This window comes from Phyllostomus hastatus, unplaced genomic scaffold (genome assembly GCF_019186645.2).
Source record: "Phyllostomus hastatus isolate PE091 unplaced genomic scaffold, TTU_PhHast_1.1 phas_scaffold_1066, whole genome shotgun sequence".
Lineage (NCBI taxonomy): Eukaryota > Metazoa > Chordata > Mammalia > Chiroptera > Phyllostomidae > Phyllostomus > Phyllostomus hastatus.
The window spans coordinates 29,052,107-29,069,927 of NW_025334004.1; the positions used below are offsets into that span (position 1 = coordinate 29,052,107).

General features: G+C 57.4%; 1 protein-coding gene across 14 annotated transcripts in view; it reads left to right on the plus strand.

Moving 5' to 3' along the window:
• The window catches only part of TACC2 (transforming acidic coiled-coil containing protein 2), a 179,022-nt gene extending 162,658 nt beyond the window's left edge, over window positions 1-16,364 (plus strand). For all 14 annotated transcript variants that reach the window (XM_045854245.1, XM_045854249.1, XM_045854247.1 and 11 more), the window contains 7 exons: window positions 1,077-1,220; window positions 1,674-1,750; window positions 5,332-5,375; window positions 10,508-10,668; window positions 10,873-10,979; window positions 11,362-11,482; window positions 15,785-16,364. In XM_045854245.1, coding sequence (XP_045710201.1) covers window positions 1,077-1,220; window positions 1,674-1,750; window positions 5,332-5,375; window positions 10,508-10,668; window positions 10,873-10,979; window positions 11,362-11,482; window positions 15,785-15,850 — 720 coding nt within the window. In that variant the 3' untranslated portion in view covers window positions 15,851-16,364. The remainder of the gene's footprint in view (window positions 1-1,076; window positions 1,221-1,673; window positions 1,751-5,331; window positions 5,376-10,507; window positions 10,669-10,872; window positions 10,980-11,361; window positions 11,483-15,784) is intronic.
• The last annotated feature ends 1,457 nt before the right edge of the window (window positions 16,365-17,821 follow it).

The window sequence follows — 17,821 nt, forward strand, 5'->3', positions numbered from 1 at the left end:
TCACTGCTCGCTTTTTCCCGTAAATTCCCGAGGAAGAAGCAGTCAGCCCACCGTGCCTGCCAGACCACCGCCGCGTAGCATGGCACGGGACGCTCGTAACCAGGGCGGAGGTTGGCCTCGGCAGCCACGGCGGCCGGGAGGTTGATGAATAGGACTGAGAGGTCGACGGGTTGGGCGCTCCTGGTGCCGTGGAACTGGACTGACTGACTCCCGGGCTGTGCTGGGTGGGGATGCTCCTAACACCGCATTGCCAGCGTGTTGGCGACTGCTGATCGTTTTGTGCGAAGGGTGGGGGGGGGGGGGGAACCGCAGACCTCCCCCCCTGTTGAGGGAGCACCGTCAATCCGGGATCAGTTAGAGGGCGCGGGGAACGTCACCGCTTGTGGACCGCCTCGTCCGCAAAGGTGGATATTGCCCTCGATCTGGGTTTCGGTTTCCCCGAGGACACAACGGGCCGAAGGCCACGTAGCCCCGACTGAACCCTTGCCTTCGGGCAGCCGGGAACTAGCCTGTGGAAGGTGATGGGGGTTGGCAGCTCCGGTAGGCCTGAAACTCTGTGTGAGCCGTGTCCTCTCCGACGGAGCTCGCCGCATGCCCCGCCCCCTGGATTGGCACACAGTGGACCGTCTTATAAAAATGATCGGCTCTGCCGTCACTGGAGACTAGCTAGGCGAGCGCAGGCTGGGATTCCCCGTCACTCACGTCAGGTTTTTGTTTGGCAAGGGGCGCCTGCAGGAGAACAGGACCTCAGTTCTTACGCGCTGTGCCTAAATGCCTCGGCGGCTGATAAATGGCAGTGATAAGCGGGCACCAGACACGCTGGACCCCGAGGGCTGGGCGCGGGGGAGGCCTCCGCCATCGGCCCCTTTGTCCGCCTGCCCAGGTGCAGAATGATCGATTTCCATAGACTGTGTCCGCCATCCCCCCATCCATTAGTCCCAGCATTTTCTCATACTTTGGATGTTCTCTGTTTCCAAACCATACAACTGACCCATTCACGAGAGGATGAATGCAGTCCTCTTTGTCATAGGACGGAGGGTAACTTTTTTTTTTTTTAATTAAAACCCACTCCGCAGAGAGAAGCTGCTCACCCGCCAGACGTCCCCATCTCCAAAACAGCCTTGTACTCCCGCATCGGGACCGCCGAGGTGGAGAAGCCTGCGGGCCTCCTGTTCCAGCCGCCCGACCTGGACGCCGCCCTGCAGGTCGCCAGAGCAGAGGTACGGCGGCGTGAGTGTGGCCCGGGTGCGGCCGAGGCCAGCTCGGGCTGCCCGGGGAAAGGCTCCCGTGTCTGCCACATGTAAATAAATACACATACCCCCGTCCATCTTTGGACACTGACGTTCTCCTGTGACCCCCACTGGCGTGGACAGGCGGCAAACTGTGGGTTTTGACCTTCTGGGCACAACTGTTGAACGAGCGTCTATGGTCTTTCTTGATTTATAACAAAAGGCACGTGCCTTTTAGTTGCAGCCCAGTGGGCGCTGTGAAGGCCTGAGGTCTGGCTTGTTTGTCTCTTGTGCTCCGTGAAGTTCTCTGAATGCAATTATTATTGGATGTAGGAGACATTAACCCCACATTTGCCTCCTGTCTCCTTGTCTCGGTCGGTGAATCACTCAGATCTGAATTCACTCACTGGGGGCTAACCTTTCTCGTCTTCTCTCTGGGGCCAGATCCTAACCAAGGAGAGAGAGGTGTCCGAGTGGAAGGAGAAATACGAAGAAAGCCGGCGGGAAGTGATGGAGATGAGGTCAGTGTGGCGCTCGGGCCCCCGTCCCCGTGGTTTGGTCACAGGTGGAGCTGGTGTGGCCCACGAATAGTGTCTTCTGTAGAAGTGATCTGCCCTGTTTCACCAAGGCTCACATTTTTCACGAAAGTGTTTTTACCGTTCTACTTGTGATTAAAGTCACAAGGGTGTGGGTTAAATACTGCAGTAAGTGTACACACCGTCAAAAAACAAATCTCTTTCCCCACCGGCCTCCAGCCCCGCACCCCTCAGGCATCTGCTGGGCACCATTTCTGGCGACTTCTTCCCAGATTGTTCCATTTCTCGTGGCAAATGTGCACATTACCCACAGAGGCTCCTTTTTTTCTTCAAAAGTGGAGCTATCTGTGATTCTACACTCCTTTGTAACTTAGCATACCTGGGACAGTTTTGCCGCATCTCCACCTCATTGTTTTAACTATTGCTCAGTAGTCCTCATGCGGTTATAACATAGCCAATTTCACTAGTCTCCATGGATAAACACTTAGGTTCTCTCCCAAATTTCATTTGAAGGATTTATTTTCAGTTGCTGCTTTTTAACAGGCGTGGGATAGCTGCTGTGTTAATATGCGTGTTGGTACCATGTTAGATAGTATCTCCTGCCACGTGCCAGGCGTCGCCCAGGCTGCACGGTCTCTGCATCTTCCCCCCAGCCCTCAAGAAGGACGGTCAGCTCTGTTTGATGGCAGGAGGCTCAGCGAGGTCAGGCGGCTTGCCCACGGTCCTGGAGCTTCTTGTTAGAAGAACATGAGTCTGAATTCACCTTTCTGACCGCAAACCCCAGACTCTTTCTCCTGTACCCATCACCGGCCTACCTGCCTTGTTCTCGTGTCCGCTGCCCCTTGTCCCCTTTATTTCCTTCCTGCATTTCTCGTCGTCTTGGAAACCGAGAAACCGTCTGTGGGGCTAGCATTTCCCCTGGGATGTCCTGGCCTAGGAAGCACGGTGCACGTTTTCTCCCCTGCCTTCCTTCCGCTCCGGCTGGGTCGCCTCTTGGGTGTTCCGGCTGCAAGAGAAGGCAGGGATAACAGCACGGTCCCTGTTACAAGGCGGGTCTGTGCTGCGCTGAAAATCCGTGGTAGGGTTCCTTCCTCCTCCAAGTTGGGAGTCAAGGAATGGATGAACGTTTAGAAATTAGTTGGAGAATTTGTACGTTCATAGGGCATCTCACTGAGACAGCAGGGGTTCATTTATTATCAAAATCAATTGCATATTGAGTAGCAAGTAAACTGGGTAATCATACCCCGTTTCCTAGGTCAAGTACCGTATTCTTTGGACTATAAGACGCACCCCTGCCCCCCAATTTGGGAGGAATAATGGTGGTTAATGCTGCCGTTGAGTTCTGTTTGCATTTACATTGGTGAAATATTATGTTATTCAATATTTCACCACATTCTTTGCTTCAAAGTTTTTTTTTCCTATTTTCCTCCTCTAAAACCTAGGTGTATCTTATGGTCCAAAAATACGGTAATACCTTCCAAAAAATTCTGTGAGTTCGTTCTTTCGGCCGAGGCCCTCGGGACCACTCCTGGAGGTTTACGTGACTGTGCTAGTTCACGTTCAGACGGAGGCCCTGTGGGTGCATTCTTTTTCATCACTTTCTTCTTCTTTTGGGGGGGGGGGCAGGAGGGTAGTGGGGAGGGGACAGGTAGCTTTAGTTCTCTGCCTGCCCTGAAATGAGGCAGAGAACACAGGGCAGGCTGGGAGCTCCCCAACACCTTTCCTCTCCCGGGGGAGTTATACCCATAGGTACCTCCCGGTGTGATAGGATTTCGCGTGTCCCCCGCCGGCGCCGCCGCGCTGGTGTCTGATGGCCCAGGGCCGGCCCCGTCCCCCTGGGGACCCAGACCAGGTGGAAATCGGGCTCTGCTCCCTCCCTGCCTCCGGGCCTGTGCCGTGACTCTGCCTCACTTCCATCATCTGTGAAAGGGGGCAAGTCCCAGCCCCTGGAGGCAAAGGCTGCCGAACCCGACGCCTGGGCTTGGACCCTGGCTCTGCCACTTGGTCGTGCTGTGCTCCTGCAGAGGTTCCCGCGGGGTGCTGTGCCTCCGCACCCCTGTCAGCAACTCTGGGGTCACGGAGGGCACGACCTCGTGGGGTCACTGTGAGGATGAGGCAAAAGTACAGCACAGCTGAGCAGCGTCAGGTCCTTGGTCCCCCCCCCCCAGCGGTTCTGAGAGGACACGTCCCTCTCCTGCCGCGGGCCACCCTGTGTCCTCAGGGGTCATAGTTGCAACAAGACAGCTGCGGAGATTCATCACCAGTTTCTGGTTCTCGGATGCAAGGAGGTGTCATTTCACCAGAGAAAACATAGAAGAGAGGCTTCTGGGTAGGGTGAGGAAGAGCCCAAGTGGGCTCCTGTCACGGTCACCCTTCTTGTTGTGGGTCTGCCCCGGGGGGAGGCGCCGGCCCAGGGGCCTCGGTCGGAAAGCCAAGGGCAGACCCACAGCAGCTGCGAGACCTTTGCAGACGGCCCTCTGCTTTTCTGGTCCCTTGTAACCTCGTTTAATTCCCCACAGCCCTGCAATTCCAAATGGAGGCTCCTGCTCCCTGTGCTGGGGACGAAGCGGAGCCCCCAGGGCCTGTGACTGGCTAGTCTGAGTCACACAGCTGCGGGGGAGGGTCGGCTGGAACCCGGGCCCTGGGTCTGTGGGTGGTCAGCAGCCCCTGGCTCCCCGTGGAGAATAATTATTGGATAATGTAGGTGGAACCCCCAAGTCTTTTTCAAGAGGCTCCTTCTGGAAGGTTGACTTGGGAGGAGGGGATCCTTCACTCCCGGATCCTCCCACCTGTGGGCTGCAGTGAGGTGGTCTTACACGCAAGGGACCTTAGTGTTTTTTTCCTAGCTTCTGTTTATCACTACTATCCAAGAAGTGCTACTCTTTCCTCTGCCTGCCCCTCCCCACCAAACACAGGTGACTAAGAAATGTCTGTGGGCCTTGAGGAGCTCCCACTCTCATGCCATGATTCTTCCACTTGTATTCTATGCAATGCTGGAAGAAGAGTCAGATAAAATGTTAGGGAGCTTGAAGGAGAAATCGGGGAAGGCTTCCTGGAAGAGGAAGCATTTGCATTGGGGGCCTTGAGAAACGAAGAGACTGTGAAAGGTGCAAATAGAGGAGGGACATGGATAACACGGGCAAGGGCACGGAGGTGGGAAAGTCCAGAGCAAACAAGAGATCATTCCTTCTCCGCTGTGTTCATGAGACGGCGTGGCGGGAGGTGAGGCTGATGAGGAAGAGTGGGCCTGGGCTGTGGAAGGCTGCATGGTCAGGCTACAGGTTTGGCTTTATTTTTTCCTTAGTAGGTAGTGGGGGGACAGTGAAGGTTTTGCATAGGAAGTGGCGTGTCCAGAGCTGTGCGCTAGGAAAAGGCACCTACCTGGGTGTGCAAGGAGAGGGCTGAGGTCAGAGGTGGCCCTGGGGGTGTGAGCCACCCAGGACAGATAAGACTTGTCCTCTGGAGCTGACATGGGTCAGGCTGCTGACGCCTGGCACGCGGGCCCCCTGGGAAATCAAAGGCCGTTCTGTTGTCACGGTCCCAACGCATTTTCGCTTCTCTTACAGGAAAATAGTGGCCGAGTACGAGAAGACCATCGCTCAGATGATAGGTGGGTGCCGTGCCTGGCAGGGCTCAGGCCTGCCCTGAGGTTTCCAGACTACGGGGAGGGCTTTGAAGGTGGAGACTCCGATCGGGCCCCCTTACACGCCCGTCAGACCCCGCGGTCCTTGCCCCAGGGCGGAGAGCCGGGGCCCCCCAGGAAACACCTGCTCGGATGTCCCTCACCATTATTCGTGCCTGTGGGAAACCCCGACGGCCACCTCAGTGGCCACCATTTGACCCGGCCAGGGCTGCCCACCCGCTGGGGAAAGGGATGGGGGCTGGTTCCTGGGACGTCTGGGGCCTGTTTGCTCATTGGAGAAACCAGCAGTCAAACCCCTGAACCCTGAAAAGTAGTTTAGACGTAAGTGACAAAATACCCACTCGGCCTGTTCACACAGGGGTCTCGGACAAGGGCAGCAGAGCTGCGGCCGTCCAGCCGCCCGCCCCTGCTTCCCCTGCGACGCAGCAGACCCTGTGACCTGATCCCAGGCGCCACCCTCTCGCTGAGCTGGGGCACACGGCTCAGAGTCCGTCTCAACAGGCCTCGTGGCGGCCAGGGCCTTTTTAAATAATGAATGAGAAAAGATCTTGCAGAAGTTCTTAAGCCCAAGTTTTAACACGAATGATCGCTTTTCAAAAAGGACGCTCGGACTCCAGAGGGGGAGTTTCCGTTTATCTATTTATCTGTTCATTTACTGAGCTCCACGATACCAGTTTTGTAAAGACCCTTCCCGCTAAGGACGTACAGAGTAAAAATGCCAGCTCTCCGCAAACCGCAGCCTCTGTGTCCGGGTTCGACTCTGCTGGCAGAGGACCCTCGGCCTCAAACGCTGGGGCGTGTGTCACGCCGCCCCTCCAGCCTCCCCCGAGATTCACGTGGGAGTAGCCTGGGGGGTGAGGAGGAGGAGGCTGCCAGTTGAGTGCTTCCCATTCAGAGGAGCTCTAACTTGGATTTATTAGCATAAAGGCCATTTCTCCCTGAGCCTGGGGGGAAGCCCATTCGGGTGTTTGTACAGATGGGCCACCTGGCGCCTGTTTCCCATCAAACCAGACCCCTTTATTAAATTGATAGAAGAATTCACGAATACGTATGGATGAGATAAAACACAAGACTTTTGGCATCGAACCTGCCGGTGAAAGTGGCCGGGAGGGAGGATTTATGGCTTCCAATGCACGGCATTCGGCAAGCCCCACACAGCCTTTGGGCCCCCCGGAGTCCGGGGACGTGAACCCGCCACTCACACCGACAGTGGCTCGTCCGGAAGCGCCGGGCTGCGCCCCAGAGTCATGCGTTTCTGTGTTTCTCTTGGCGATGACGTTTAGGCTGGGGGGCCGGGGGGGGGGGGCTTGGAGCTGTTGCTGCCGGGAGGGGCTGCCCTGAGCCGTCCTCTTCCATTGCTTGGCTGGCAGTTTTGATAGAAGACATTCCCTCTTGAAAACCCAAGGAGTAAGACTCCCTGCAGGGGAGTGGATGGCCTGTCCTTGAGGCGACGAGACGAGTCCGCTCTGACGCTTTCCGGGCAGCGTGTTGGCAGGGCAGAGTAGTCAGAACAGCGATGTCAGTTCCAGATGCTCTGAGGAGTGTCCGAACCCCGATCCCAGCGACCACGGCCACTCCCAGCCCACCCCTGTCCCTGCCAGTGCCTCCCTCCCCCTCCCCCGCCCAGGAGAGCTGGTGTGTCTGGCCAAGGGCTCCTCTCTTGCACAGCCATGAGCTCACCCCTTTGGAGCACTTTCACTGCACTTTCATAGTTGGCTTCGTGAGACCCCCTGCAGTGTCCCTAGCTGGACACCACAGCATGGTCGCTCTGGATGGGGACCTCACAGTGTCCCCATTCCCCATTCCCTGGCCTCACGCATCCCTTTCCTGTCCCTCAACCATTCACGTTTCCAGAGCTGGCCTCACCAGAAAGGTGGCACATCTGTGGTTGTCCTCTGTCCATCACTGCCACGGGTCACTGATCAGGGCCACCGTAGATGTTGAGGTCCTCGTGTCCTTGTAGAGGACGGAGGATGCGGGCCAAGGCACGGCTGGGACTCACTGTGGCCGCGGGCGGGCCACGAGTCTCACGTCTCGTCGGGATTCCATATCTGTCTGCTCGTTTGCATCCCCCTAGCCAGCATTCCTTGAGGAAGGGGAAACTCGGGCCCAGAGAGCTCGGCCATGCGGGCCCAGGGGGACTAGAACAGCGTGTTGGAGTTAACACCAGTGTCCACCCACCCACGCTAGCAAGCCCTCCCTGACTCCGTGGCTTTGGTCTAACCGTCTCAGACGCGCCACACCACCGTGACGTCGGCCTGCCATCAGTGCCCCTTCTCTCCCCATGTTCCCAAAGAGGACGCTTTCAGCCGGAACACCGAACATGTAGCACTCAGGACAGACAGACCCCGCGCCCTCCACGTCGCAGACGGTTGCAGGCAGTTTTTTTCCTGCTTTCCTAACAACTGCCCTGATTATCTGTTTTGCTTCCATTTTCTGTTGCTTCTGCCCCTTCGCTTGCAAAACAAAAACAGGCAAGCCTGGTAAGTAAATGCTTTTCACCTAATTTGACACCTGCCCTTTGCAACCTCTGTTTGTTTGTTTGCTTTTCTGTTTTTGTTACTTTCGCTTTTGTGCCTTGGCTGTCTCCCTGTGTGGTTCCATCACGTTTGTCCTGAAAAAAAGCCAGAAAAGTCTCCAGGGACATCGCTGTGTTGTTAAGTCCAGAGCCTGTTGGGTTTGGGGTGATTTCCTATAATTGACAAAAAGATGTGTGAAGCCTTCCCGACCCCTGGACTCCTGGGTCTCCCTGGAGCTGGGAAATTCTACTTTTCCCCGGGTGGCACGGGGAGGAGAGGAAACCTGAGGCAGACACAGTCTCCGATCCAGGAAATCAGAGGGGCCCTGTTCGACAAATGGCTCCTCTGCGAGCCAAGTGAAACGTATACATGCCCTCACGCCGGCCCAGAGCGTGCATTGTGCAGCGTGCTGAGAACTGGGGAAGTGTGGCTCGGATTCAAAGAATGAGAAGCACTCGGCTCCTGGCGGAACGGTGCCACGCCCTCCCTTTTGGGCGCCACCGTGCAGCAGGCAGGGCGCTGGCGGTTCTGTTCTTGCCCTGCGTGAAGCTCTGCCTCCGTGGGTCACGGTGACCTGACCTCACGCCAGCTCCCCGCTGCCAGTGATGCCATTGATGACGGCCCACTGAACCCAGTTCTCACTGCGTGTCGGAGGCTTTGTACACGTTTTCTTGTTTAATCTGCCCCCAAGTGCCAGGAGCTCGGCCCTGGGATCCCTATTTCCGGGAAGGAGACCGAGACAGAGGTTCGACACCCTGCCCCAGACCACACAGCGGGGCGGCCCCAGAGCCAGGCCTTGAGCTTGGACCCTTAGGCTCTGGCACTGGGTTCTCCCCACACTGTTCCGGTGGCAGGGCGGTCTGAGAGGCAGGGTCGGAGGGGTCATCGGCATCTTCCAGGCCTGTTGTTCCCCCAGCATGCTCCATGCACCTGGGAACATGCCACAGACGCCTGTTCTCAGGCCTCCCCCAGACCTACCGAACCTGCACCCACCGGGCCGGGGGACAGGGCTGCGCCAGCCTGTGGTGGAACGAAGCCCCCCCTGATCTGGATCCCAGCTCAGGTGGGAGGGCCCCTTCTTTGGGAAATGAGACCCTAGGACCCGGAAAGGCGGGACTTCTGAGCAAGTCTGTGGTGGGCCTAGAGCTGCTGCGAGTGGAGATTAGAAGCCTGCCCGGGGCTGTGGCGAGGCGTCACGCGTTTGTCCACTGCACGGGTGTGTGTTGAGTCGTCCTGTGAGCCAGGCACTGCCCCAGGCCCTGGGACAGAGCAGTGGGGGAAACCAACTCGGGGTCCTCCGGCAGACGCGCACGTGGGCACACCATGCACGTGTGTGTGATGTAAGGAGGAGGAGTGGGCACTCCTGGGAGGCGAACACAGGACGAGAGAGTGGAGAGGAGGCGTTGTTTCCCACGGATGTCCGGAGAAGGGGTCTCCGGGTTGGGGGGAGGGGTGACCTGGGATCAGAGGCCTGAGGGAGGCCGGGGCCCTGGCAGCTCTGTGGCCCGTGTTCCTGACAGAGGACACAGCAGCCGTGTGCCCTGGGGGTGGGGAGGGCAGGGGCCGAGGGCCTCGTGTCTGGGGAAGGAGTGGGACTGTGTTCCCAGGGGTGGAGGGGAGGCCCCTGGGGTGCTCAGCAGGAGGGAGGAGACCCGGTCTGGATTTCTGGGCGCCCAGTCTGGCACTGGGTGCTGGCGAGGGAGCGTTAGATAAAGAGAGCAGCAGGCGCTGGCGGCATGCGGAGGCCGTCCCCAGCAGTGGGCAGCACCGCCCCAGGTGTCCGCCCCTGTCGGAGGGACAGGTCTGCATGGGGGCTGTCACCTACGTAGACAGATGGCAACAAATGGCTCCCCGCCCACCCGGACCAGTCCTGGGTCAGCAGACAGCACGCACCATGCGGGCCAGCAGCTGTGTTATGTAGCATGGTCAGAGAGAGCCTTTCGCACGAGTCTGGGCGGTTTTTGCGATGTTCATGCAGAACGTTAGTTTGTGGTGGCCTGGAGACATGGGGTTGGGGACAGGGCAGTCCCACTCACCGGGACCAGCCACTCGGAACCGGGCCAGAACTTAATTCTTTTGTACGAAACTGAGAGACTCATTTGACAGAAGCAGCTCCATGGGATGTTTTAAGGGTGAAGAAGACTTTCTTTTCTCAATGACCATCTCTTGACCATGACACTACTTAGGAAGGCCAGCCCCTCACAGCCCAGACGACAGGACCTTGTCCCTTTGCCCAGCACAGAATCCAGTGATGTTTTCTTTCTCACCCGTGGGTCTGTTTATTTGCTGTCAACCACCATGTGGAGCCACTGGGGTCTCCAGTGTAATAGTTTTTATGGGGCTGCACCGATCAGGTCACAGAGCAATGGCTAACGTCCACCCCATCTACTACTGCACAGGTCCAGGCCTGGGATGCAGGGGCCACGGGGTTCATTCCCTTAGATGCAGAGCCTGGGTGGGCTCAAGGGACAGGTCTCTCCCGAGTCTGAGATGCCCACAAGTCAGGCTGAGGCCTTGCTGGCCCAAGACCGCGCTCGGGTTCTGTGGGCTCCATGGTCTCGTGCTTGTGTCTCCCGCCAGAGGATGAACAGAGGGAGAAGTCGGTCTCCCACCAAACGGTCCAGCAGCTGGTTCTGGAGAAGGAGCAGGCCCTGGCTGACCTGAACTCCGTGGAGAAATCGCTGGCGGACCTCTTCAGGAGGTACGAGAAGATGAAAGAGGTCCTGGAGGGCTTCCGCAAGGTGCGTTTGTGTGTGGGGACATGTTGGGTTGGGGAGGTGGGCCAGGCGGGGGGACAAACGGCCGGGCTTCCCGAAGGCCATCCTCGCAGGCTGGGGAGTCAGACTTGGCCGTCTGGCATACACCCTCATCAGAGGGTCGTTGGGGTGCCCAGCAGCCCTCAGCCTTTCACCCGCGGGCTCGACCCCTGTCCTCTGTCGTGTCAGAACGAAGAGGTGCTGAAGAAGTGTGCGCAGGAGTACCTGTCCCGGGTGAAGAAGGAGGAGCAGAGGTACCAGGCCCTGAAGGTGCACGCAGAGGAGAAGCTGGACAGGTAACAGCTGGTGCTGGTCCCGGGCTGGCCGGCAGCTCCGATGGCCCCCCTAACGTGGGCCCGGGGACCGTGTGCATTTTTTGGGTGCAGTTCAGTAGGGTTCGGGATAAGATTGCACTCAGTTCTGATGCACTCTGATCAGTGGAGACTGCGTGTTGTAATTTCCAGGGCACATACTCAGAGCACCTGGGCGTCGTGAGGGCGGGGTTCAGGATGGGGGATCTCGTGGGCGCCTGTGCTGGGCCTTTGTTGGTGGGAGCTGGAGCCAGGCCATTCCCTCCCCCCCCTCCGCCCCGCCACCCTGAGCTGGGAGGAGGAAGGCGGGAGATGTCTACACTCAAGGGTGATGATTTCTGAGTCCCCCACCCCCGCATTCCCACAGGGCGAACGCCGAGATCGCCCAGGTCCGGGGCAAGGCCCAGCAGGAGCAGGCTGCCTACCAGGCCAGCCTGCGGAAGGAGCAGCTGCGCGTGGACGCCCTGGAGAGGACGCTGGAGCAGAAGGTACGGGCCGGGCACGGTGGCCCGCGTGCAGACAGGCCGGCCAGACCCTCAGGGGGACCGAGGCTGGGCTTGCCCTGCGGGGCTCCCAGGGTGCACTGGGGCTCCAGGGGTATATCCCTGCTGCTTCCTGGAAGAGCCGGCTTCATCCTGCCCTCAGACTGGCCTCCTCCCTGCTGGTCTGGGAATAGCTCTCCACTTGGGTGTTTGTTGCTGGTTTTCATTCATTTACCTGTCCAGTATTTAAGCACCTACCTTGTACTTCAACCACTGCATCCAGTGTGCTTACTGGTGAGTGGATGGGACCCACCAGGACAGTGGGTAGGTGCAGAAAACGGGCTGTGTCCTCCTATTTGCCTGGGTGGTGGGGAGGGGTCCTCCTGAGGTCCCCCTGCTTGGTCCCAAGTTTCCTGATTTTCAATCTAGTGCCCAGTCCACGGCACACGCCCTCCCTGGATGTCTCAGGGAGAAGCCCCTTTTGCCCAGGAGTGCTATCAGTCTGAGTGCGGGGCGGGGGCGGTGGGGGGGCGCAGCAGGCCCCCTCCCTGGGCGTGCTTCCAGATGTGCAGCCTGATTCTGCTTGGCTGACTGAGCCTTAGGGTGCGTGCCCCGGGACGGCACCCAGGAGCCCAGGCGCCTAAGCTGGCTGCACTGCTCGTGCACCAGGCGGGACCTGGCGGGCAGTGCGCGGGGGTCCTTTGTAGGCAGGTGGCCCCAGGAGTCCAGCATGTCTCCCAAATGGCCTCTGCTGACCCAGCAGCACCCAGCTGCCCTCGGATTGGCCCCCCTCCTGAGGAGCCCATACCCAGCAAGATTCCGGTGGTGCCGGCTGAGGTCCCCGGGGGGACCTGGGTCAAGCAACACGGATCTCTGCAGCGGCAGGCACTACCTGTCACCTCAGCTGCGTGACGTCAGGACACGCCCTGGGACTCGCGAGACTCGGGTCCTCACCCCACCCTGCCGTCTGTCAGGGCCCCGGGCAAGCCTCGCCCTTCCCCTCGGTGTCCAGGTCTGTAATATTGGAGGGTTAAACCGGAAGACCTAGAAAGTGCCCTCTGGCCCCGAGAATTATACGGCTCCAGTGACGGAACGGAGTTCCCTGAGGTCCAGTCTGACGGCATCCCAGACTCCAGCTGCCTCGGCATCCCAGGGTGCAGCACGGCCCCCCAGTCACCCAGAATTCAAACGGCCAGAAACTCGTGTCCCTGGGTCACTTTCCTTCTTTCCTGTTCCTCTTGGGATGAAAAAGACAGATGGCCACTGGGAAGTTGAATGTCATACAATTGTGTTTTTTTTAAGGTTTTATTTATTTATTTTTAGAGAGAGGGGAAAGGAGGGAGGGAGAGAGGGAGAGAAACATCCATGTGTGGTTGCCTCTTGAGCGGTCCCACCAGGGACCTGGGCCGCAACCCAGGCACGTGCCCAGACTGGGAATCGAACCAGCAACCCTCTGGTTTGCAGGCTGGCACTCCATCCACTGAGCCACACCAGCCAGGGTTAGAATTGTATTTTTTTAAACAATTACCTTTTTTTTAAGATTTTATTTATTTATTTTTAGAGAGGGAAGGGAGGAAGAAAGAGAGAGAGAGAGAGAGAGAGAGAGAGAGAGAGAGAAACATCAATGTGCGGTTGCTGGGGGCCGTGGCCTGCAACCCAGGCATGTGCCCTGGCTGGGAATTGAACCTGCGATACTTCGTAGAATTGTATTTTTACCAAAGAAAAGAAAGCCTGGACTATGCTCAACCACCTCTATGTTGCTGGCTCTGACTGTTGTTCTTGGCAGTTACCATGGAGACAGGCAGCACGGTCAGCGCTGCGCAATGCCAGCCCCCGCCCACTCGGCACTTACTGAAAATCACTGCAGTGTTAGTGCTGAGTGGGCGTCTGTTTTCACTCTTCGATCGTTGATAATCCACTCCTGGCGTATTTGGTGACTTTTGAAAAGTGAAATATCTCCGTAAATTAAGGACCACATTCTCCAGCCATTTGGGGGTATGAAGGCAGTGGTGTAGCAAATGTTTCTCGCTGAGAAATACAGCAAACACGGTGGAGGTCATTCCCTCCTGCTTCTGTCCAGATTGGACGGTGTTGCCATCGCAACACGTTGGTGCAGTTCAGGTGGATAGAGGCAAAACGGGAACCAGGACGGCGGCTCGCGAGGCGCCCGGACTGCTCTGACGGTACAGTTGCGAAATGAAAGTGACGCTAAGTTCCCCGGCAAACAAGGCACAGGGGACAGTGGGTGGCCCGGGACTGGGTAACAGGAAAGATACAAGCGTATCTGGAAACGTAATTTTGTCTTGAATGAAAGCTCAGGAAGAATGAGTGAATCCCACGAGTTCTTCCCGCAAGGACTGTACGTGACACAAAGGAGAGTCTCTGTTGTTTTTTTTTTTTAATGTTTTATTTTATTTATTTTTTTAATATTTGAAATTTAGCTATTTCATTTTTTTTAAAGATTTTATTTATTTATTTTTAGAGAGGGAAGGGAGGGAGAAAGAGAGAGAGAGAAACATCAATATACGGTTGCTGGGGGTCATGGCCTGCAACCCAGGCATGTGCCCTGACTGGGAATCGAACCTGCGACACTTTGATTCGCAGCCCGCGCTCAATCCACTGAGCTACGCCAGCCAGTATTTTTTATTTGTTATTTAAAAGATGCCAACGCGGGATTCCCCCGGGGAAGTCCTTTGCCCAGCGGGGACCGCGGCAGGTTTCTGTCTGGGGAGCCGAGCTTTGCGATGGGCAGTTGGCTCAGCGTCAGGCCGATGGTGCGAGGGGCCGAGGGGAGGCTGTGCAGGAACTGAGAGTCGGGGTCGGCTCGTGCCTGCCGGCCACCAGTCCCTAGACATCATGTGTAATGCGTGGCCCAGCAAGGCCCAAGAGGAGCCAGGCCGGCATGAATGTGCGTGCTGGGCTCACCTCCTCCGGCCAGCACGGCGCCCCACCTCTCTGAGCCTCAGCCTCCACACCAAACAGTAGCGGGGGGCGGTGGCTTCCGTGAAGGGACTGTGGTGAAAACTGAGCAAGACCACAGTGCCGGGGGTGTGCTTAGCATGGTGACTGGTGCCTGCCAAGCACCCCAATAAAATGCAAAGTCACCATGAGCAGCCCCGGCCTCAGCGGCTGTGGTGGCTGTAGTAGTAATTTCTGGCTCTGTGGTTGGTGCGGCTTTCCACAAGAGCACCATCTTCCCACGGGTGTGTCAGAGCCGTAAACTCTCGGGGGGAGGTCAGCTGAGGCGGTGCTGCAGGCGGGCTCCCTCCCGGCGGGGGGCTGGACGACCACAGGATCGGCGAGGGCTGACCGTCTCCTCCACGAAGGAGGCCGATTCTCCCCAGGCACCAGCACAATGATGAGTGGCCCGGGGGGGGGGCGGGGGGGCGGGGGGAGACACAGGGCTCCAGGCTGGAACGTGCCTCTGGAGGTTGCAAGTTTCCCAGGAGCGGCCTCCGTACAGCCTCAGGAACAGGCTGTGGTTGAGACTCAGCTTCCAGGGGGCCTGGAAGAAACACTGGCTGCGAAATGTCCCCATGATACTGGAAAGACCTAGTCCCCTCAGGGAAGGCCATTTGAGGTTGGCTGTTCAGCCACACTGGCACCAGGTCGGCATCTAGCCCATCCCACAGCTGAGCCCCTCCTGCTGAGGGGGCGTGTCATCCCGCCCGATCCCCCTTCTTAGAGGTCATCGGGTCATCGGTGTGAGATCAGCCTGCGGTTGGTTCCCCGTAATGACGGGGAGTCAGAGGACGGGCCAGGTGGTGTGGCGTGCGGGACACCTGAGCCATCGGCCTCGGCCTCTGTCCCCTGGGTCGCAGCCCTGTCTCATCTGGCATCTTCTGAATGACGCCAGCGATCCCCATTCGTGTAGAATCGCTTCACCCCTCCTGGAAGCATTTCTCAGAAGAGCCACCCAGAGCCCGCCCAGCCCATCCTTCTGTGATCAAAAAGGCAAATAAAGGGAAGAAAACCAGGACCAGTGAGGTCTTCACTGTGTGCGGGTCACCGTGCTGGGGACAGTTCACATTTCTGACCTCACTTAATTCTCAGAGAAACAGAGGGTGTCGTCCACATTTTAGAGATAAGGAAACCACGGCTCAGAGAAGTTGAGCAACTTGCCCAAGGTCACACAGCTAGAGCTGGGAGGTAGATAGATCATTTGTCTGCCAGTCATTTCTCAGGGGGACCAAGTTAGGCCTGGAGCATCCCATCCCCCTAAAAACCCAATGACCATTCCGATTGGCTTGACTTCCAGCAACCAGGAGATTTCAGCGATCTTTTCTCTTTTTTTGTCTTCACTTGCAGAATAAAGAGATAGAAGAACTCACCAAGATTTGCGATGAACTGATTGCCAAAATGGGGAAAAGCTAACTGGGAACCAAACGTTTGGACTTGACCGTTGCGTGCAATATGACCGTCGGCACACTGCTGTCCCGCCAGGCCCGGGGACAGGCCCTGCTCTCAGTCTTTCGTATGCACTGCTGTGTCCCCTCTCCAAATAACGGCGGCTGGATGGTGTGCAGTGCTAAGGAGACTGTCAGAACTTCTTGCTATTGGTTTGCATTTTTCCTAGTATAAATTCATAGCAAGTTGACCTCAGAGTTCCTGTATCAGGGAGACTGTCTGATTCTCTAATAAAACACACATCGCTGACCTTGGCCTTGCCCTCTGTCCGTGAGTTCCCGGGGTGAGCGGCTTCTGGACTGCATATGAACACATACAGCTTGCACAGGGACTCTTGCCTTAAGGAGTGTAATAACTTGATCTGCATTTGCTGATTTGTTAAAAAACAAAAAAAGAAAAAGAAAAAAAAAGAAGAAAGAAAATGCATGTCTCAAATGAAATTCTCTATTGTAAATAAATTTTTTTCTTTGGATCTTGGCAATACGTGTGGCTGTGATTTGTTTTCCTTCTGGGAAGGGGCTGAGGCTTTTCTCGTCTTTGTTAAACCCTATCAGGTCTGCCTTCCCCTCTCCTCCGTCTGACTCGTGACTTTGTCCATAGACTTAAGTGACATCTCCTTTGTTATCAGGGCTGTGTTGGTAAGTGGAAGCTAATGGGAAGTATTGACTTGCTACTTAAATAATTCAGTGGGTGCATTGAATTAGCTTGGATTTTGTTCTTACAAAGTCCCTTTGACCTTAGGGGGCAGAACCGCTTCCCGTTATTGGCTCGGGGAAGCGGCGGGCTGTCACTCCCCCTCTGTCCCCTCTGTCCCCTCTGTGTGTCCAAGTCCGCGCTGAGGGTCCGTCCCCTCTGCATGAATAGGAAAGGTGGGAGGCAGGCCACCAGGCCACTGTGGAGATCAAACTAGGTAACCGCCCCGAGATTCCCTAACTGCTCCTGACTCTCTCGGAGACCCCAGGTTGGAAGGTGGGGGTGAGAGGGGGTGGGAAGATGTCCTTATTTCCCAGGACTGGGGTAACAAATGGCCACGAATTGACAGGCTTCGAACCACATAAACGGATCCTCTCTCACTTCCGGAAGCCCACGATCCAAGAGTCAGTGGGGCTGGCCCCCTCGGGAGGCTCCGAGGGAGAGGCCGTGCCGCGCCTCCGCCCCAGCTCCTGGGGGCGGTCCCCGGCGCACCTTGGCTCCTGGCCGCGTCCCTCCAGTCTCTGCCTCTGTCCTCACGCGTCTCTCCTTCCTCTCCCAAGGACGCCACCCCAAACCCAGGGTGGTCTGATCTCAGTGTCCTCGATGACATCTGCCAAGATCCTGTTTCCAAATAAGGTCGCATGTTCATAGGTAGCGGCCGTTTGGCCGTGGATGTACCTTTCAGGGGGATGTGTGTGGTGTGGGGTGTAAGCTTAAAAATTAGACTGGAGACCCCGATGGCCCTTGGCTCCAGTGCCCTTCCTCCTGTTCAGCCATGTGGCTGTGGGCTGTCCCTGCATAGGGCCACCCCCAGCCCTGAGGGGTGGGAGGGTCCATTCCATAACTCAGGAGGCATGTGGCCTTGGCTGTCCCCCAGCAGCACAGAGGAGAAAGACAGCTGTGCTGTCCAGCCTGTTCTCTTGGGCTCCATGCGGCAGAGAAGCTCAGGCAATAGCGCCACCGTCTCCCTCCGGGCACCAGGACCCTAAGCCTCCCTCGTCCCACCGCCCAGCAACCTCTGCTCAGTGCAGCCGCCCTGTTCGCCTGCCCAGGGTCCTGCTCCCCGGGACCTAACCCCTTCGTCGCCCTCCTCCCCGGGTCTGGGGCAGGGCGCAGGTGTGCTCGACAGAAGGAGCGTGCTGAGGCCTCTGCCTTGAGGGTTTTCATCTGGAGGTCTCGGGGGAGGGTCCCAATAAGGGAACATGTGTGCCGAACTCACAGATGCAGACAGCAGCGTGGGGACAG